Source organism: Pungitius pungitius, chromosome 14, assembly GCF_949316345.1.
Source record: "Pungitius pungitius chromosome 14, fPunPun2.1, whole genome shotgun sequence".
NCBI lineage: Eukaryota > Metazoa > Chordata > Actinopteri > Perciformes > Gasterosteidae > Pungitius > Pungitius pungitius.
Genome location: NC_084913.1, coordinates 2,217,273 through 2,235,812, shown reverse-complemented (window position 1 = coordinate 2,235,812; position 18,540 = coordinate 2,217,273). Strand labels below are relative to the sequence as shown.

At 46.3% G+C, this 18,540-nt stretch overlaps 1 protein-coding gene and 1 long non-coding RNA gene across 5 annotated transcripts; both read right to left on the bottom strand.

The window, feature by feature from the left end:
- Positions 1 to 492: 492 nt before the first annotated feature.
- On the bottom strand, positions 493 to 7,495 carry capn3a (calpain 3a, (p94)). The gene is made up of 20 exons (XM_062557467.1): positions 7,158 to 7,495; positions 6,867 to 6,936; positions 6,181 to 6,299; positions 5,751 to 5,884; positions 5,488 to 5,656; positions 5,019 to 5,102; positions 4,838 to 4,932; positions 4,512 to 4,589; positions 4,277 to 4,437; positions 4,023 to 4,192; positions 3,847 to 3,858; positions 3,562 to 3,770; positions 2,519 to 2,555; positions 2,284 to 2,361; positions 2,101 to 2,158; positions 1,758 to 1,831; positions 1,252 to 1,320; positions 1,092 to 1,170; positions 773 to 913; positions 493 to 694 (listed from the first exon to the last, which is right to left on the bottom strand). The coding sequence occupies exons 1-20, from the start codon at positions 7,407 to 7,409 to the stop codon at positions 546 to 548; spliced, it is 2,238 nt and encodes a 745-aa protein (XP_062413451.1). The 5' UTR covers positions 7,410 to 7,495; the 3' UTR covers positions 493 to 545.
- Positions 7,496 to 12,800: 5,305 nt separating this feature from the next.
- LOC134104163 (uncharacterized) lies at positions 12,801 to 14,590 on the bottom strand. 4 transcript variants are annotated; one of them, XR_009941620.1, is made up of 5 exons: positions 14,468 to 14,590; positions 13,774 to 13,845; positions 13,477 to 13,548; positions 13,024 to 13,088; positions 12,801 to 12,942 (listed from the first exon to the last, which is right to left on the bottom strand). It is a non-coding gene; the product is annotated as an uncharacterized LOC134104163 (long non-coding RNA). The 4 variants fall into 4 exon arrangements; XR_009941621.1 differs by having other exon boundaries at positions 12,801 to 12,912; XR_009941622.1 differs by having other exon boundaries at positions 12,801 to 13,181.
- Positions 14,591 to 18,540: the final 3,950 nt, after the last annotated feature.

Genomic DNA, 18,540 nt, shown 5'->3' with positions numbered 1-18,540 from the left:
CTGTCCACTAGAGAGCAATACAGGAAGAACGCCCTCACTGCTCAGTGTGACAGCAGAAGAAGAAGGAAACGTGGGGGGGGGGGGAGCTCTGTGAGGTATTGTGACAAAAAAAGAGGTTGTGTGTGTTTGATGCCTGAGAGAAGTACGGAACAAGTGTCTTTAAATCTTAAAAAGGCCAACGGCTGAAAGGAGATGATCATGGAAGGACGAGATGAGAGAGAGATGGGACTGAAGGAAAGATGAAATGGACCATTTGGTATAAAGAGCAGAGCTGAGGGGGGGGGGGCAGAGGTGAAGTGGATGAGAGCTAACGACGGCCGGGCACACTGAATATTGAGGTAACTGCTGGAAGGTCTGGTCCTCGTGTGGAGCTCACCTGGAGGAAGACGTCTAGGCGTACATGGTCAACTGGAGCCACTGAAGACGGGAAAGATCCAGTAAGTTCAACATTCGCCGTTTAAATTGACCTTACTTGTTTTTAGAAAGGATTTTTCATGATATTTTTTACTTCATATTGTTTCTCAAAACATTTTTTAACCTAATATTTAACAACTTTTCTCTGGGTAAAGACTCCTTTGGAGGTCGCTGCAGTAAAACCAGTCACAAGTGGAGCATCGCGCTACGTCAGCTCTCACCTCCAGGACACTGAGTCGGATGGTTCCGTCTCCGTCCTGATCGAAGGCCTGGAACGCCCCTGGGGGGAAGGAAGCAACAGACACTTAGCACGCGGCTCATCGGAGCCTCTGAATCCAAAGGGAAAGGCAGCACTCACTGAACATGGCCTCCAGCCGGACCAGGCAGCTGATGAAGCTGTCGAAGTCGATGTTCATGCCCTCGTTGGCGTAGCGCATGGTGATGATGTCGTACAGCTGGTTGTTGAGACGGAAGCCTGAGCGGGACACAAGACACATGACTGTACAGTGAAGAGAACGTTCAGAGGGTGAGTTCGAGCTGGAGGTCCATCCCACAGAAACAACGTGTGATTGAGCCTGAAGACGCCGCCTCAGCGCGAGGGACAAACATCTGACGTGAGAACCTTGGATCAGAGATCACTGCTCTACACATGCAACGGAAGAAGAGGAGTGTGTTACCTGCGTCGTTGACAGCGTTCCTCATCTCGTAGCTGTTGATGCTTCCGGACTGGTCGGCGTTGTAGTGCTTAAAGATTCCCTGAAGGGGGAAGAAGAGGGAACTTGTTTGTGGCTTCATGGCCCCAGAGGGAGTTTAACGGCGATGAAGCTGCTTCCCCACCTGCCACTGCTTGATCTTATTCCACAGATGCCTGAACTCCTGCAGGTTGAGTCTACCCGTCCCGTCCATCTACACCAGCAGCAGTTAAAACAACAACAACCGGCCTCACAGTGCACTTCCTCCCCCGAGGCGCCTCAGCGGGGGCCGTCCCTCCGGGGGTCACACGCCCGACGGGTAGGAGGTCAGGCTTTCAAGTGCTATCGTTGCTACTCACTACTATAATGATTCTGTTCAGTTACTTTAGTAATGACGTGATGGCTCCTCATAGAAGTATGTTCTGCTCATTATACACCGTTTATACTCTACTTAAGTAGTACTTTTACTCAAGGGAGGAATCGGAGATACTTCCATGTCAAAAGCATGTTGCGGTATAATAAGCGACGTGAAGGTGTTTCCCCCTAAATGGGTGAGCATGGTGACTCGAGTCCCTCACGGGCGCCGTGGGGGGGTCCCTCACGGGCGCCGTGGGGGTCTCGGCAGGTTGTTCCGCCCGATGCACTCGATACAAAGGATACGTCCATCAGAGCTATCATGCTCCTGCAGCTCTCCAGGCTGAAGCCCTCGGTGTTCAGGTCCTTATCTGGAGGTCAGAGGTCAACAGATGTTTGGCAATGTTATCACACACATAATATAAAAAAGCAGCAGGTAGATAAATACCTTCTGTGATATGCAGACAGAATGATGCATTAATGACACCTTTGACATTTATTGTGGTTTTCATTGCTTATTCTAAAGTATGTTTGTGGCCTCCCATTAGCGCTGTGATGACTTCTGATGCACGTTCCTTCCTTCGCCTGCAGTGCAGCATCACCTCCCCCATCAAAGCACAGCATGAAAGCGCCGACTCACGTTTGGTGATCACTCGGTTGAGGACGTTCTTCAGCTCGTTGGCCGTGATCTCCATTTCCTGCGAGAGGCCCCCGGAGCCGAGGAGCAAACAGAGCGTGAGACGACGGTTGCACAACACGAGAAGAAGCACAAGAAGCACAAGCCGCTGGTCTCGCTGCTCTTCCTTCTTCTTCTTCTACTCACATCGCCGCCTATCTCCTGAAAAATGGTCCTGAAGTGGTGGTCCTCCTCGCTCTCCTCCCCCACTAAGGCGGCCGGCGGCTGAGACGCCACAAAGTAGAAGGAGAGGAAGAGAAACAGCCGTTTACTCGGTAAGGAACCGACAACTCAGGAGAACAAACAGGTGGATGAACTGAAAAGAGGAAATGGGACGACGCTCCTCCTGTGAGTCCCCCGGGCGGGTCGGAGGGACACTTACCACGGGATGGTCGGCCTCGATCCTGTTCTCTATCTCCCTGGGTGAAGACGAACAAACAGCAGTCACCACGGTGACCACGACATCTCATCCCTTTACTACCAGTTTAACGCTCAATGGCGCTGTGGAGGGAAACGGGTTAGCTCGGTACCACCTGATGTCCTCTCCTTTGACTCCCGGGGACGTTTGTTGATGAGAGACTATGTGATGACCCGCACCTCAGGCCGGTTTCAACTAGTTCTACAATCTACAGCCGCGTTGGTGGTGCGCGTCCTTCAGTCCCTCCTCCTCCTCCGCGGCTGCTGTGTGTGTCGTTTTGCTTGAAGATGCAGGATTGAATATTTTGAAAAGGTTTACCGGATCGTGCTCATATCTGAAGTCGCTTGTCCTAAAAAAGATTCCATAACAGCTTCGAACTGGGGCCGATTTCTTCCAGTTCTACAAATCAAATCGCCGTTAAAATAGTTTGATCTTGGTGGTTTGTGTCCCCCCCCCCCTCATTAGAAAACACACAAACCCTCACTGAACAAACGCACAAAGAAGGAGCATTGGAGATAAAGTCCATCCTGCTGTGAATGTGGACATCGACCGGTAGGGCTGGGTACTGCTGGACATTTTTTTGTAAGGTTCAATATTTCTGCTTTTGGGATACTTGTGCTAAAGAAAATGTAAATGTCATAATCTAAAAAAATAAATAAAAGTCTTATGACTGAAACAATTAGTCAATTAAACAAGAAATGCCAAAGATCTGCTGGTTCAATTGATCTCACCTTGAAGATTGTGGATAATGAAAATCATCGGCCCTAACTGCTGCTGCAACTCTTTGTGAGGCAGAAAATAGAACAGAAAGCATTTTTATTTCAAAATTCTTGATACACTTTTTAATACCTCTGAATATCTCCCATTAAATACTCTTATAGCCATTATGGTGATCATAATGTATTTGAATACCCAGCCCTACCGAGGTACAGTGAAACCATCCCACACACACACACACAGCCCCCCCCCCCCCCCCCCCGCCCCCCCGATCGCCCCCGCCCACTCACTCTGAGGTGTTCTTCTTTTCGGAGAAGACCCTGAGGATGAACTCGCCCTCCTGGTGCGGCTCGTAGGTGGAGGGCACGATGACGTACTCCCCCGGGCTCAGGCGGAAGCGCTGCGTCACCTCGCGCAGGTTGATGTAGGACTTGCAGCGAGCTTTGGGGGAGCTGAAGACAAAAAACTCCTTCTGCATGTGCTGCTTGTTCCCGTGCATCTGAGGAGGAGGAGGAGGAGGAGGAGATGAAGAATCCCCTCCCAGCTCCTCCTGTGAGAGTCTACACCTTTCTTACCTCCACCGGCACCTGCAGGGAAACAAAGTAAAAAGCGGTGTTAAAGTGTTTAAACACAATTGATGTCATGTGACCAACGAAGGATTGTGTAACATGCAATAAAATGTCCATTTAAAGCAGATCATATTACAACAAGGAGCACACTCAAAGTGCGTCACACAATCTCTTGGGGCCACCTCGTAAATGGCGAATCCGATGGTGAAGAGGTTGGCGCCCATCTTGCGCTCTTTCCGCCTGTTCTTCTGCATCAGAGCCACCACGAAGGTGCAGCCCACCTCGTTGTCCTCGGGATCGTCGTCCTCCTCCAGCAAACGGAGGCGGTACTGAGGGTTGGTCCAGAAGGTGTCTGCGGGACATTTAGCGTTCCCTTTCTGTTTCCAGCATTGCCCTTCAGTAGACCACGCAGTGCTCATGATGTTCACCGAGGTACCTGGGTAGTTCCTGCAGCCCCCGGCGGAGCAGCCCCTCACCCAGCGGCCCTCGTTCACCGAAACCGTCCACTTGTGAATCTTGTCCTCCTCCAGGGCGTCGGGGGTGAGGTTACAGATCTCGATCTTGGTGTAGTTCTTCTTGAAGTCCTCGAAGGACATCCTGGAGTAGATCACAACAGTCATAAATGACGCCGCCGTTCAGCAGCTACCGACAAAAGACCTCCAGAGACTCACCAGAACTCTCCATCCTCGGCACTCTGGTGCTGCAGCTTCTCCTTTTCCGCCTTAGAGAGATTGGCCCACTCCTTGGAGCTGTTGGAAGGAGTTGAGACCACAGATTTTGGCCGATGCTGACTCAAATGTTGGGCTCTGGGTATCAGATTTCTGGGACGTCTCATGTGTAAGGAGACATCTGGCTTGACTAAATACCAATAAATAAGTGCGTTTGATTGTTATTAAAAAAAAGGCATCCCGAGTGACCCTAAGGCCGCTTTTACTCCCAACAAACATCCCCATTAAACCTTCATCAAACCACTGATAGGACGAGGAAAGATGGCTACTTGTCACTCCAGGGGCCGTTCCACTCCACTTGACCCCAGGGGTTCCTGAGGCGCACCAGGCGCACCTTCGAGTCCTTCTGCTGCGACGGTTTGCACTGCAGGAGAGAAGCAGCAGCGCTTTAGGGTTTGTGTGCGTCCGCAGCTGGAAGCGCCGGAACCGCACCCGGACCGCGCGCTTTACCTCGTCCACCGCCGTCACGGAGTAGGCGTGACCCTTCACGAGGCCCGTCACGGTGCGCGTCTCAAAGCGAGCGGGAACCAGGGACTGCGGAGACACAAAGGGACAAAAACACAAGCAGAAGCTTGTTTGCAGCTGAGCTCCTTAAAAACAAACCTGAAAGATAGCACATTTTATTGTATTTCCTACATGTCTTCTCTGTTTATCATTACTATTATTATTATACATATATTTATTATTTTCTTTCACTTTATTTTTTTAATTATAAACTTGTATTTGTACCCTCTAAGTGTTTTAATCTTGGTTCAATCATTTAAAGTACTTTTCTTTTGAAGCATGTGATATTTTCATTGTATCATGACTATGAACACGATGAATACTCTGATTATTATTAATATCATTGGTATTTGATTCATTTTTATTTCTGTGGCATCTGAATGGTCTGATTGTGTTTTCTGGTCCCGTGTCTCACGTCGATGGAGCAGCCCATGAGCGACCCCCTCTGCAGAGCCTTCTTCATGACCTTGTAGAGCTCCTTGGGGGCTTCCTTCAAATCGTAGAATTCAGTGACTCCCCCGGTGAAGTCCTCCATGGCCTCGGTGGTGTTCCCCCCCTTCAGGGCCTCGTAGGAGCCGTGCAGCCTAAGCGCATTCAGGGAGAACATTTCATTTAGATGCTCTGATCCCCTTCCCCCCCCCCCCTCCCCCCCACGGGATGGAGCATCCCAGCACTCACTTGGCGTAGGCCTTCTCCAGCAGGGCGCTCCAGAACTCGTTCCTCTCCGCCGACTTAGTGAACACCAGCTGGTTGTTGACGGTTGGGATGCGGTCGTCAATGACGACGTCGACCCAGTCGCCATAGCGCCAGAACTGAAGGAGGGACGAGGGACGAGGGATGAGGAGATATTCCTTCTCTGAACAGGGTTCAACTAAGAGACACACTAGGAAATCATCTCTGTGATTGATGAATATGCAAATTAAATGTGAGAGTCAACGTTTTTTTTACTTATCTCTCAGTCAGATATGATTTGTAATAAAATCGAGTTGAATGAACAAACCTTCGGCTTTTAGAGAGCTTTGAGGGAGAGGACGTGGTGGATGTGAGTGCTACTGACAGTACCGAAGAAGAGGAGGAGGAGGAGGAGGGGTTTCGGGTTGTTTCTGACCTGGAAGTGGAAGATGCCTCCGTAGCCCTCGGAGAAGCTCTGCTCCTGGGGGACGACGCGGTAGAGGAGCTTCTCGTTCAAGGTGAGACAGGCGATGGCGGCCAGCAGCCAGCAGTCACCTGAGCACCGGAAATCATTTCACTACCCACACACCCGACAGCACACGCATCCGCACTGTGAACTTCATCGCGGTCCAGGAGCTCCTTCGGTGGACGGTGCTGACGCTTCTGTTTGTCCTGACTTTGTCCAGGTGTGTGACAACAAGGGAACGCTTGACCTTTGTCCCCCTTTTGGTGCCCCTTTATAAGCAGTCTGACCCCAACAACAAAGAGAAGTGCTGCTGGTTGGATTCCCTTCTACAAGAGTACAATATGGGGAGGCCGTGTGCCGGGGGCGAGGGGGGGTGTGGGGGGGGTTAGATGGGATATTTGCTACCCTGTTAGCCCCCCCCCAAAGCCGCCTGAATACTGCGACTGAATGATGAATACCCCCGAAGGGGGGAGGGGGGGGGGGGGGGGTCGGCATGCAGAATGTACAGCTCACCTCACCTAGAAGCCGCCAACACGCAACCAAACGATAACTGGAGCGTGTTTTTCTTTTGGTTTCAACAAACAATGAAAACATTCCTTCGTTTGATTCGAGATGAAAGCGGCGCACGAATTGAGGTGAAGAGAGGCGACGTTTACCCAGATCTCCCTGGCAGATGTCTGTCCTGCTGGCTCCTTCAACGATGAACTGAGGGTTCTCACAGATTTCCTGTAGGCCATAACAAGCAAACACAGTGAACCAGCAATCAATCAATCAATCAATCCATCAATCTCATGTCACCTGACGAGTGGCGGCGCGTGTGCCATTTGGACTGCGGCTAAACAACACGTTTCTAAACACCCTTAAGCCCCAAAAATAATAATGATAGAAAGGGTACAACAACACAGTGAAGCCGATCCACATCAAAAGTCCCATCCGTCCCCTCCTACCTTGGGCCTCTTCCAGACGATGTTCTTGACCTTGTTGGACTTGTGTCCGAGCTCCTTGAAGCCCAGAGACTCCACGGTGGCCGGGAAGGAGTCATCCTCGAACTGCGACTTCCTGTGGAGACACTCCTGCCTCAGCGCGTTGAAGTCCTGGCCGTTGAAGCGGAGCGGCTTGTTCAGAGACCCTTCCCCGTCTCTCCTCTCTCGTTCCCGGATCAGCCGGTCACAGAAAAAGCCGGACGGTGTGTACGGCATCTCGTCTCTTTTCCTTTTTTGAAAAAAAAAACTGGCTTTGGCCACTTGTACTAAAGTCTTACAAGCCTCAAACCCCTGGCATAAATCCAAACAGCTCATGTGTGATTGGCTCCTCCGCTGCGTGACGTCCCCCCCCACCTGTCCTTCGTCACCGGGTCGATGCGAAAGCTCGGTGTGAAAGACCCCACATGCATTCACCTTCCTTTGCATTACCATGTGCGCACACACACACACACACACACATGGATGGAAACTCACACATCACACGATGTGTGAGTTTGGTTGCTCTCCCATTGGCCGGGCCCGGGACAATGCTGTTTGCGGGCGTCCGCGGTGCTCCGGTGCATCATTGTTGGGCGACACAAAGGGCCCGAGGGCATGTAAAGGGTGGTGGGTCGATGCCCTGCCTCAGCAGAAGGCATTCAACCCCTTTAAACCTGTCCTCAATGGAGCTCAGCATCCAGCAGTCTCAGCATAACCACAGCAGGCCGCTGCTACCAAGCAGAGTATCACTCATCTTTTGGCAAATGGTGCAAATGGATAGATGTACACCGATAGACTGCCGGAGTCTTAAAGAGCGGTTAAAGGGACTGAGGGGACGGCGTTTTGAAATAGAAAAATTCCAGGATGAAATTAGAAAGTAAATACGTGATCTTTGCACAGAGGGTTGTTATTGGTGTCGTTGTGACAAAGTCTCAGCATCTCACCATCGTAAAACTGTGTTTTACATCTTCACCAATAAATTCATGAAATAACGAGTTAGTATCCCACAAATAAGTAATTATAATGAGAAAAATCTAAAAGTGATTGTGCTTTATTTAGAACAAGGTCTGTCAAAGTAATACACATAATGGTGTTTTTTTATCTGTATATAACCTCCACAATAAAGTCACTGAGGATCCTCTCAGAGATCAACATGAGATGTTTGTGAGATGTTTAGATCTTTGTGTGACCTTCTTCTTTGGTAAAAGGCTTTTAATGGTCTCATATGAACATTTCATACATCACATATTGAAGCAATAAGGTACGAGAGGCTGTACTTTATTGTCCAATGATGTAACAGTAGGGTTCTGGCATTGAGCGCGACACTCACTCATTTCTTTAGTCACGCACTGTGGCTCCTTGGACCTTCTCTATGTTCTTGTTTGCAGGTTGGAGACGGGTGGAGCTGGGGAAACCCGTTAAGGTGACAGGTTGCACCTGTGGGTGGAGCGAGCCAGGTGTTAAAGTTCCTGGTGCCCAGCCTGAGCTCCATCCCCACCAGCAGCATTTGGATTTAGTCTTTGTTAGAGTATGCGTTTTGTTTAAGGACACCTCTCAATTCCATGACACCCCTCATATGCCCACTTTCACACTTCACCAGTTTATCTTTCGTTGTAGATTCATATTTTGTCATTTCATATTTAAGTCACCGTGTGGACTCCCTTGTTTGTCACTTCCCATGAGCCTCTTTGTGACGCGCACTCTGCCACACATCCAAAAAAAAGAAACCAGACTTTGGTCAGAGCTGCGTAGGTAGCGCCCCCCCCCCCCCCCCCCCCGCGTCCTGTATAACTGAGCTCATTGTGGAAGCTCGTTGGCTTCATGACAGTTGAGGACACAATTGACTCGACTCATTTAAATATGGATTTCTGCCTTTTTAAAATGGGGCAAATGTAAAAAAGTTTAGATATAATTTCTAATTGTGTATTTGCAGAAGAGGATTGAATCAGCTACACTTGGATATTCTATGTATATATTTTATAACGCCATCCGTCCTTCTGCAGTCTTTTGCTTGTGGACAATCAATAGACAAGTTATCAGAAACTAGATCGAATGCTGATCTGTGACATAAAACCTTCTCATTTATAAAATTGGAAGATTTTATTTATTTCAACAACAAACAAAGTTTTGAATAATCTGGTCTTTTCTCGTGTCACATGATTGTAAACTGAATACTTGTTTTGGCCACAGGAAGAATCAGTTTGACCCCTAGAGGGCAGCAGCAGTGCAGAGCTGTTCAATCCTTCCCAGCAGGCCTCTTGTTGGAGAAGATCTCAACCTTCAGTAAGGCCTGGAGGTAGGATGAGCAGACCACATGGTGATTGGATGATTGACATTGTGCTTTGCAGGTCTTCCATTATTACGGGTTGAACCCTGATGACAGAAAAACACTAAATGAACATTAGTGAGACATTTCAAACACAAGGAGCCAGAGCCTGGAGGCAAGAGCTCTTAAAAGTCAGTAGGTGGGATCTTCTACAAGTATTAACGTGAGGTACACTTGACATTTCATGTGTGTAATTAGGACAAAAAATAGCAGGATGCTCCACTGCAAATACTGACAAAAGCATGATTTTCTGTCTAAATTCAAGGTGCAACAGCATGACAAAGTAGTATTATGCATTGACAGTGTTTCCCTGAGAAAAGGCCTCGTTGTGGTGTATGTGTGAAATGGATTGGTTCAAAGTGTCAAAGGAAGCCTGAGGATACGTCACAAACGACACACCACGCACACGCCTGCATTCATTTGTCCTTCAGCTTGTTTTTCTTTTTCCACTTTGGTCAGAAAATGTTCCATCTGAACATATTGATGTTCCATTGATCAAATAGTCGTTCCTCAGCGGTGTGGCTCTGTGCGACTGCTCGGAATCTCTGCTTTTCATCTTTTATGCACCAGATTCATACATCAAATTCCCAAAGTGATTTGGGACGTGGGACATCTGTCCACAGTCTTTAGTTTGGAGATGAATGGAGGATTGGCCTCACAATGTAAGAGGCTGCTGAAGGGACATTTCTGGGCAGCACCATCCACCCGATGCCATCACCCTCCCCTCTTCACGAGGCTTATAAGAACCCATTCCTCCCATCTCCACTTCACTGTGATCAGCTTCTCTGTCCATTCAGCTTCAACCAGTTATTAAATGATCGCGGGGGGATGTGTTCATAGCGGCGGGTGGATGTGACCCGTCGAGCAGCAGAATTCTTAACTTATTGGAGTTGGAGTTGAGTCTGGAGGTTATGAGGGCATGGACGATCATTTCAGTGGTGGAGAGGGAGGGTCTGAGCCATGCAATGTTCCTGAGGTGGTATCATACTGTACGGTTTCTGAGAGATTTAAAGACTGAGGTCAAAGGTTGCATCAGAATGTCCATGGATCGTCATCCCTAGTCACTGTAGTGGCCTTTGCCTTTACAGGAGGCCTCGACCCTCGGTAACGTCAGGCCGTGTTTTCGGTGGCGGGGGGGGGGGGGGCGAAAGAGCGACTGCTCCCCCAGCCCGACCCCCCCAGCAGGTTAAGAATCTGATTCACCAACTTCCTTTACCTTAATTTCACAAACCAGAGGCTCTCTCTCACAAAGAAAAGGGATCCAGGGATCTGAACCTCTCCTACAGCCAGGGGCGACGTAGGCCACTCTCTTTAAAGGACTGTTAAGGTTCTGAAAGGGAGACAATGAATCAAAAGAGTCACCTGGCTCGAATTTTAAAAATCAAATTAAATATTTGTACTATTTAACAACTCTGTATTACTGCCAAACATTGTACTTGGAAAAGTTGTTGCATGTATTTACATGATTTTGTCTCTAAATGTTTGAAAACAGTGACATACAGTGACACATTATCCTGCTTTTTTTATTCATATGATTTGCTAAATGCTAAATCTGCGCAGGATTTTAGAACGTGCAACATTTTACAAACGGCGCCCCATAGAACCCAGTAGGAGTAAAAACTAGTAGGGGTGTAACACCGGCCTGTGCATGGCAACGCTAAAACAATAGAGGGACAGACAGCGCATGCTATATAACTTAAGCAAATAAGAAGAGAACCCATTTTCCAGTGACTGCTGGTGGTCTGAACGGTTTGGCTGGACGGGGGGTGTGGGGAAGTAGTCGGTCTTACCTTGCTCTGTGTCTAATTTGCAGTTGATTGGTCGGTGCATAAGAAGGATCCTGTGAGAGCCAGCACGGCCTTTTTTTGCCTCCCCAGCTTCCAACCAGGAGCCCTGCTGCACCTCGTGGACTTTTGGGGTGGTGGGGGGGTTTAGCAAGGAGGTCGGTAGGGGTGAGAAGCCTTTGTTAGTTTGTTCATGTTTTCTCCTGTTTTCGGGTAGGGAGACAGGTAAGACCCTTGTATTTGGTTTGTTTCTTTATGTGTCCTAGGGAAGGTGGGGGGACCTGCACTTATTGTTTTGTTTGTTGTTTTAGGCCATGCTCACGCTGAAATCTATGACCTTGAACTAAAATAAATACCCTGAACGAGAACGCTGCAGCATTGGTCTTAATTTGGGAGGTGGGGAGACTCTTGTGTATGCTGCTTCCAGCTCCCCTAGGCCGGGTATAACACTTGTGTGTATGTCCGTCTCCCCCTAGCGACAGAATGTAACAATATTCCTTTTCTATTTCTTGATTTATCGTATTGCTTTAATTTGATTCTGGTAATTTAAACTTGAGGATTGTGTTTTGCACATTCAATGCATGCCCAGTTCTTTCTCTCTTTTGTAGTAATCAGTACAGCGAAACTGTGTACACGCATCTCCATTACTCCTGCTGAGGCCTGTATTCATTTAAAACATGGTTCAAAAATAGCCCCAAATTAAGTTAAATCCAATAACCTCAAGATCACCGCAATATCTCAAAATAGTGTTTATCCCCAAAACGAATTTCCGTTCTTGCTCTACTGGATTTGTTTACATTTTATTTTTATTTGTTCTAATCATTCTCCTTATATGTTAAATCCTTTATTTAAGTGTTGCACTTAAAAAGAAAGTAGGTCAGGGCATTCGTGGTTTCCTCTTGAAACCCAATCCGCACCTGTTGTGTGTTAACCATCTAAAAGTTGCAATATATTTGATCAATCTGTTCTTCTGTTATTCTTAATGTCCCACCGTGGCTCCCACACATCTTCTGACTGCTGTGACCTTGTTACTCCCATAAAACCCTTCAACAAGATCTATTCTGTGTCTTCTAGCTGTTGTTGCTTTAAAGAAGGCCTGTGCATTTCTTCCTTTCTTCCTGCATTGCATGTCTATGACTCTACTGATTTTACTTCAGTTCTTAGTAACGTATTGCTGACCTCTTATAGTTCAATCCAAATTATAGTAATAGCTTGAAATTCTAGAAATTCTTTCACATAGCAGTCATTCATGCTTCCTTATAACAGGATAACAAAAAAATGATGTGATCTTTCCAATTGTCTTGTTTGTAAAGCTGTTGTTGGATCTACGATACGGATCCCTAAGCATAATGATATAGGTTAGTATAAAATATAAAGCTATGAGTTAGTAGTCAAAGGCTATGGGTTAGTTTAAAAATAAGGTAATAAAAGTTAAATACGGTAAATATAAAGTGCACCAGCGAACAGTGACAAAAATTTAAAAAATAATTTTCCAAGAGACACAATCGACACGAAAAATATAGAAACACTTGATTTTTATTCCCAAGAGAATAATCCAACAAAGTGTGGATCAGGTTGACAGAATCCCATGATGAAGAGGATCAGCCCATTGGACGAGGAGCCAAAGGTTCTGGTGAGGAACCTTGTCTTCATCATTAAACTGTAGACAGTGGTTCAATTTAAGCTGCAAGTGCAGGTGGCAAATATGAATGAACATTTCTATTGAGTCATATTTAATCACCTGGATCGTCTCAACCTCTTCTCATGCCGAAAAAGTTACATAAAGCATGTTTCAGGACGTCCAGCCTGCAGAGAGAAGCCATCTTGTTGTTAAGCAGCAGGTGTTCTGTAATCCGTCACTCCACCACGTGTCTGCATAGTCGTGTTTTCTTGTGACCTCTTTTTAAAAAGTCACAATATTAAAGATCTGTTTGGTTCGTTGTGTTTTTAGATCTCACATCACATCATATTTGATAACAGCTTTTCTTTTCTCATATTATCCTCCTCGTGTCAGTTTAACAAGTGAAGCTTAAAGAGGAAGCAAGTTATTGCTACTTGGCATAGAAGTCACCATTGAAAGCAACATCATTTAAAATATGATAAGTGTTAAGAACAAGGCAGCAGAAGTGATACATAATGTGATAATGTGTAATATGTGATGTGTGAAATGTTCATAAAATTAAAAGCGTTTTACCTGAAAATGAGGGAAATTATTTCTTTGAAATTGATGTGGCGGCCTTGTGAATTGGATGTTACAGTGGTGACTCTAGAAGAAAGAAGATCACACAAACATCTAAACATCTCATGTTGATCCCAGAGAGGATCTTCAGTTACTTTATTGTGGAGGTTTAAAAACAGGACGTCTGTGTGTGTTTCCTGTTCTTTAACCACATCAACAGTGTGTTTAAGGAGGAACAAAGTATTTTAAATCTCTTTATAAGGGAGGGGGGGCAAAACTATAAACAACATCACGTCATGTCAAATAACCCACCTCGGCCCCGACAATGGTTCCTCCATGATCCCTGTGTGTTCTGCACAGTGTGGTGTCCAATGTAGCTCTGAGCTGTAACACAACACACACACACACACACAGGTTGGACTCTGGAGTAGAAATTAGATGGACAACGGAAAAAATCACATTTAGTTCCAGTTTTATCAGTTCCAAGTCTTTATCTACGGGCCTCGGTGCGTACCTTGCTATTGTTGTCTTCTGACAGAACACTTCGGTTTTAAATGTGTTATATAAAGAAAATAATTATCATTATTTTTTATTATTTTATTATTGTAAGAGTTGATGAAGAAACGTCTTCACCGATCAACAGACTTTTTTTAATCGTCTTCAAAGCGAAAGAAAAAGGATCACCGTGTAAACCTAAACACTCAATCTTCTCTCTGATGGTCTACTTACAGAACTCACTTTCATATAGAGTTGTTCCATAATCAGTTTAAAGTTCCCGTCATTTCGACATTAAAAGCTACAGATCGAGTTAGAAAATAACATTTATAAAATAAGCGGAAATGAACACAGCAGCTGCAGGACGAGACTCGACCTTCAGACTCTTTCTGGATAAAAGAAACAGATCGATTCTATCGAATTTAAACCATTAAGCATTAAAACAGAAAATAAACATCACGGTGAGAATAAATAGAATAGATTTGATGTGTAAAACACGTAGAAACATTACCTTGGTTGGTGAAAGACAAACTGCGACACGAGAATCAAAGTGAAAGTAAACTATTGTAACCCCGCCTTTAGAATGTTGTTATTCAACGGAACAAGAGGAACAACTTAAAGCTACAGTGTCGGAAATAAGTAGATATATACACTCACCGGCCACTTTATTAGGTACCCCCTGCTAGTAACGGGTTGGACCCCCTTTTGCCTTCAGAACTGCCTCAATTCTTCGTGGCATAGATTCAACAAGGTGCTGGAAGCATTCCTCAGGGAGTTTGGTCCATATTGACATGATGGCATCACACAGTTGCCGCAGATTTGTCGGCTGCACATCCATGATGCGAATCTCCCGTTCCACCACATCCCAAAGATGCTCTATTGGATTGAGATCTGGTGATTGTGGAGGCCATTTGAGTACAGCGAACTCATTGTCATGTTCAAGAAACCAGTCTGAGATGATTCCAGCTTTATGACATGGCGCATTATCCTGCTGAAAGTAGCCATCAGAAGTTGGGTACATTGTGGTCATAAAGGGATGGACATGGTCAGCAACAATACTCAGGTAGGCTGTGGCGTTGCAACGATGCTCAATTGGTACCAAGGGGCCCAAAGAGTGCCAAGAAAATATTCCCCACACCATGACACCACCACCAGCAGCCTGAACCGTTGATACAAGGCAGGATGGATCCATGCTTTCATGTTGTAGACGCCAAATTCTGACCCTACCATCCGAATGTCGCAGCAGAAATCGAGACTCATCAGACCAGGCAACGTTTTTCCAATCTTCTATTGTCCAATTTCGATGAGCTTGTGCAAATTGTAGCCTCAGTTTCCTGTTCTTAGCTGAAAGGAGTGGCACCCGGTGTGGTCTTCTGCTGCTGTAGCCCATCTGCCTCAAAGTTGGACGTACTGTGCGTTCAGAGATGCTCTTATGCCCACCTTGGTTGTAACGGGTGGTTATCTGAGTCACTGTTGCCCTTCTATCAGCTCGAACCAGTCTGGCCATTCTCTTCTGACCTCTGGCATCAACAAGGCATTTCCGCCCACAGAACTGCCGCTCACTGGATGTTTTTTCTTTTTCGGACCATTCTCTGTAAACCCTAGAGATGGTTGTGCGTGAAAATCCCAGTAGATTAGCAGTTTCTGAAATACTCAGACCAGCCCTTCTGGCACCAACAATCATGCCACGTTCAAAGTCACTCAAATCACCTTTCTTCCCCATACTGATGCTCGGTTTGAACTGCAGGAGATTGTCTTGACAATGTCTACATGCCTAAATGCACTGAGTTGCCGCCATGTGATTGGCTGCTTAGAAATGAAGTGTTAATGAGCAGTTGGACAGGTGTACCTAATAAAGTGGCCGGTGAGTGTATATGCTGTATATATGTATAAAAATGACTACTAATTGTCTCTCCTTTCATGCAGTGTTGTATTTATACCCAACATCTGAGACAAAACCTTGTACTTTATACCTTTTGATCTACATCTTTTGATATTGAAGGAAAAATATTGCAGATTTGAGCTGCTGTCTGTACAGCATGGGTCCATAATTACTTTGGGAGGTTACTCTCCAACAGAAAGCATCTCGAATAAGGTTCCCCAACCTCTTTTGGCAGTTCCATTCTGATGTGGTGAGTAGGGTGCACTTGTCTCGTGCCTTATTCCATTACTCCTAAGTAATGACTGGAACTCCTGCCCCGTAAACTCTGTACCGTTATCAGATCTTATGCACTTTATCTTTCCATATAGAGCTACATCTGCCATGAAGTTTTCTGTAGCTTTTGTCGTGTCACTCTTCACTTTAATAAAGTAAATACTGTTGCAAATCTGTACCCATCTGCTCGTTCAATAGAACCGCACAGGTCAGTGTGAACTAGCTCTAGTGAGGTTGTAGCTTTAGCGTCTGCCTGTCTGTTTCTGCTTTGTGTAAACATGCACTGTGTGCATATTTTGCAGTTTTGATTGGACTTGTCATGTTTCCATTTTATAGAAATTCCTTCAACCACCTTTTCTAATTTTGCAACATCATCAAAATTGCAATGACCTAGTATCTTATGCCACATTTGAAAGTCATGACAACCATACACTTCATCAACATTTTCATCTTCTACAGTGCTACGGTAATACAGCCTACCATACACGTCCATCTTGAACTTGGTACCATCCTTGTGGATCAGCAAGTCATTACCGTCCTCGAAGCAGACCTCAGCTCCGTTGGAGGTTGCTGCTTTGACTGAAAAGATGTTTTGTGGGAACGATGGGATGTAGAGTGCTCGCTTGAGCCTCGCTTTCACCTGTCGTCCCTCGCTGTCCAGCAAGTAGACTTCGGCGTCTCCCCTCGTCTTCGCCATCCCGGTCACCTTACGTCCGTCGGCAAGCTTGATCATGTGGTCCTCGGGTCTGAAGCTCTTATCAACTGTTTTGAACCCTTCTCAAAGCCTTCTCAACCCTTCTCAACCCTTCTCAAAGACCATTTCAGCAGATCGGATGGAAATGTAGAGATGTGCTACAAAGGTGATTGTGGTATATGTGTGTGTGTGTGTGTGTGTGGATAGGAATAGTTCATTCATTCATTCATTTTATTTATATATATATGTGTATATATAACATTTTTATTTTATTTCATTTATTTATTATTAATTAATTTACTAGTTTATTTGTATATTTATTTATGTATTTATTTGGGTGGGAGACGTATTTTGGGACAAAGAGAGCAAAGTATATTGTCTGATGCACACCTGGTGCAGAAGGTGGCGCTAGTGGACCAAATAGACGCCAACTGCCCTAAAACCATAAAACAGAGAAGACCATGTGACCCGATGATGGGGCATCAGTAGCACACAAAAGGCTTGAAAAGTGGTCGTATGAATGGGGATTTAAGATGTCAGCAGTCTGAAGTCCTGCTATATGCTAGTTACCAGGAAAAGAAATATAAAAAATGTGAAGTTGAGGGTGGCAAAGTTTAAATATTTAGGCTTGTGGTTTGATGAAACACGTTTGTGGAGAACTCATATTAAGCATATTGAAGCTAAATGTACAAAGGTCGTTATGAGAGCAGTTGCTGGATGTGAATGGGGGGCAGATAAGTGGCCACTGCTGGATATTTATAAGGCCGTGATGCGATCGTGTATCGACTATGGATCCATGGTGGATGGAGCAGCTGCCAAGAGCACATTAGAAATATTAGATAGGACATAAGACTTTGGGGGCAATTAAATCCACCCCTAAAGACGGCCTTCTGGTGGAGGCAGACGAGATGCCTCTAAGTCTAAGACGCACCAAATTACCTTTGGCATAGTGGGTGAAGCTAAAGGGGTCAGGAGAGACTCCCTGCAGACAACGTGGTGCACGAATGCTGGGAGGTCACCCAGAATAAAGGAAAGGGGTTTGGATGGAGCAGCAGTGCAGTGGTCAAAGAGGCCGGTTTGGTGGGTACCAGTATGGTCCCAATGTAATGTGACCCACTGTGGATCAAGTGGATCCATCACTAATAGAACAGAGGGAAATACGGGTGTGATATTGGCCATAAAACTCAGTAGTACATAAACAACACATTTTATAAATATCTGCAAATATACACTGATCTGTTCGAAAGACAATGGGAGTGAACACGTGGGAGCAGAGTTATACGTCACAGTGTTTAATAAGGCTATTTGCAAAAGAATTAATAACAAGATGTCCGTCTTCACTGCGGAAATCACAGCAGTAATCCTGAGGCTGCAGTGAGTGGAAGAGGGAGGTCTGAGAGGGAGGCCTGAGAGGGAGGTCTGAGAGGGAGGTCTGAGAGGGAGGCCTGAGAGGGAGGCCTGAGAGGGAGGCCTGAGAGGGAGGCCTGAGAGGGAGGCCTGAGAGGGAGGCCTGAGAGGGAGGTCTGAGAGGGAGGCCTGAGAGGGAGGTCTGAGAGGGAGGTCAGAGAGGGAGGTCTGAGAGGGAGGTCAGAGAGGGAGGCCTGAGAGGGAGGTCTGAGAGGGAGGTCTGAGAGGGAGGCCTGAGAGGGAGGCCTGAGAGGGAGGTCAGAGGGGAGGTCTGAGAGGGAGGTCTGAGAGGGAGGTCTGAGAGGGAGGTCTGAGAGGGAGGCCTGAG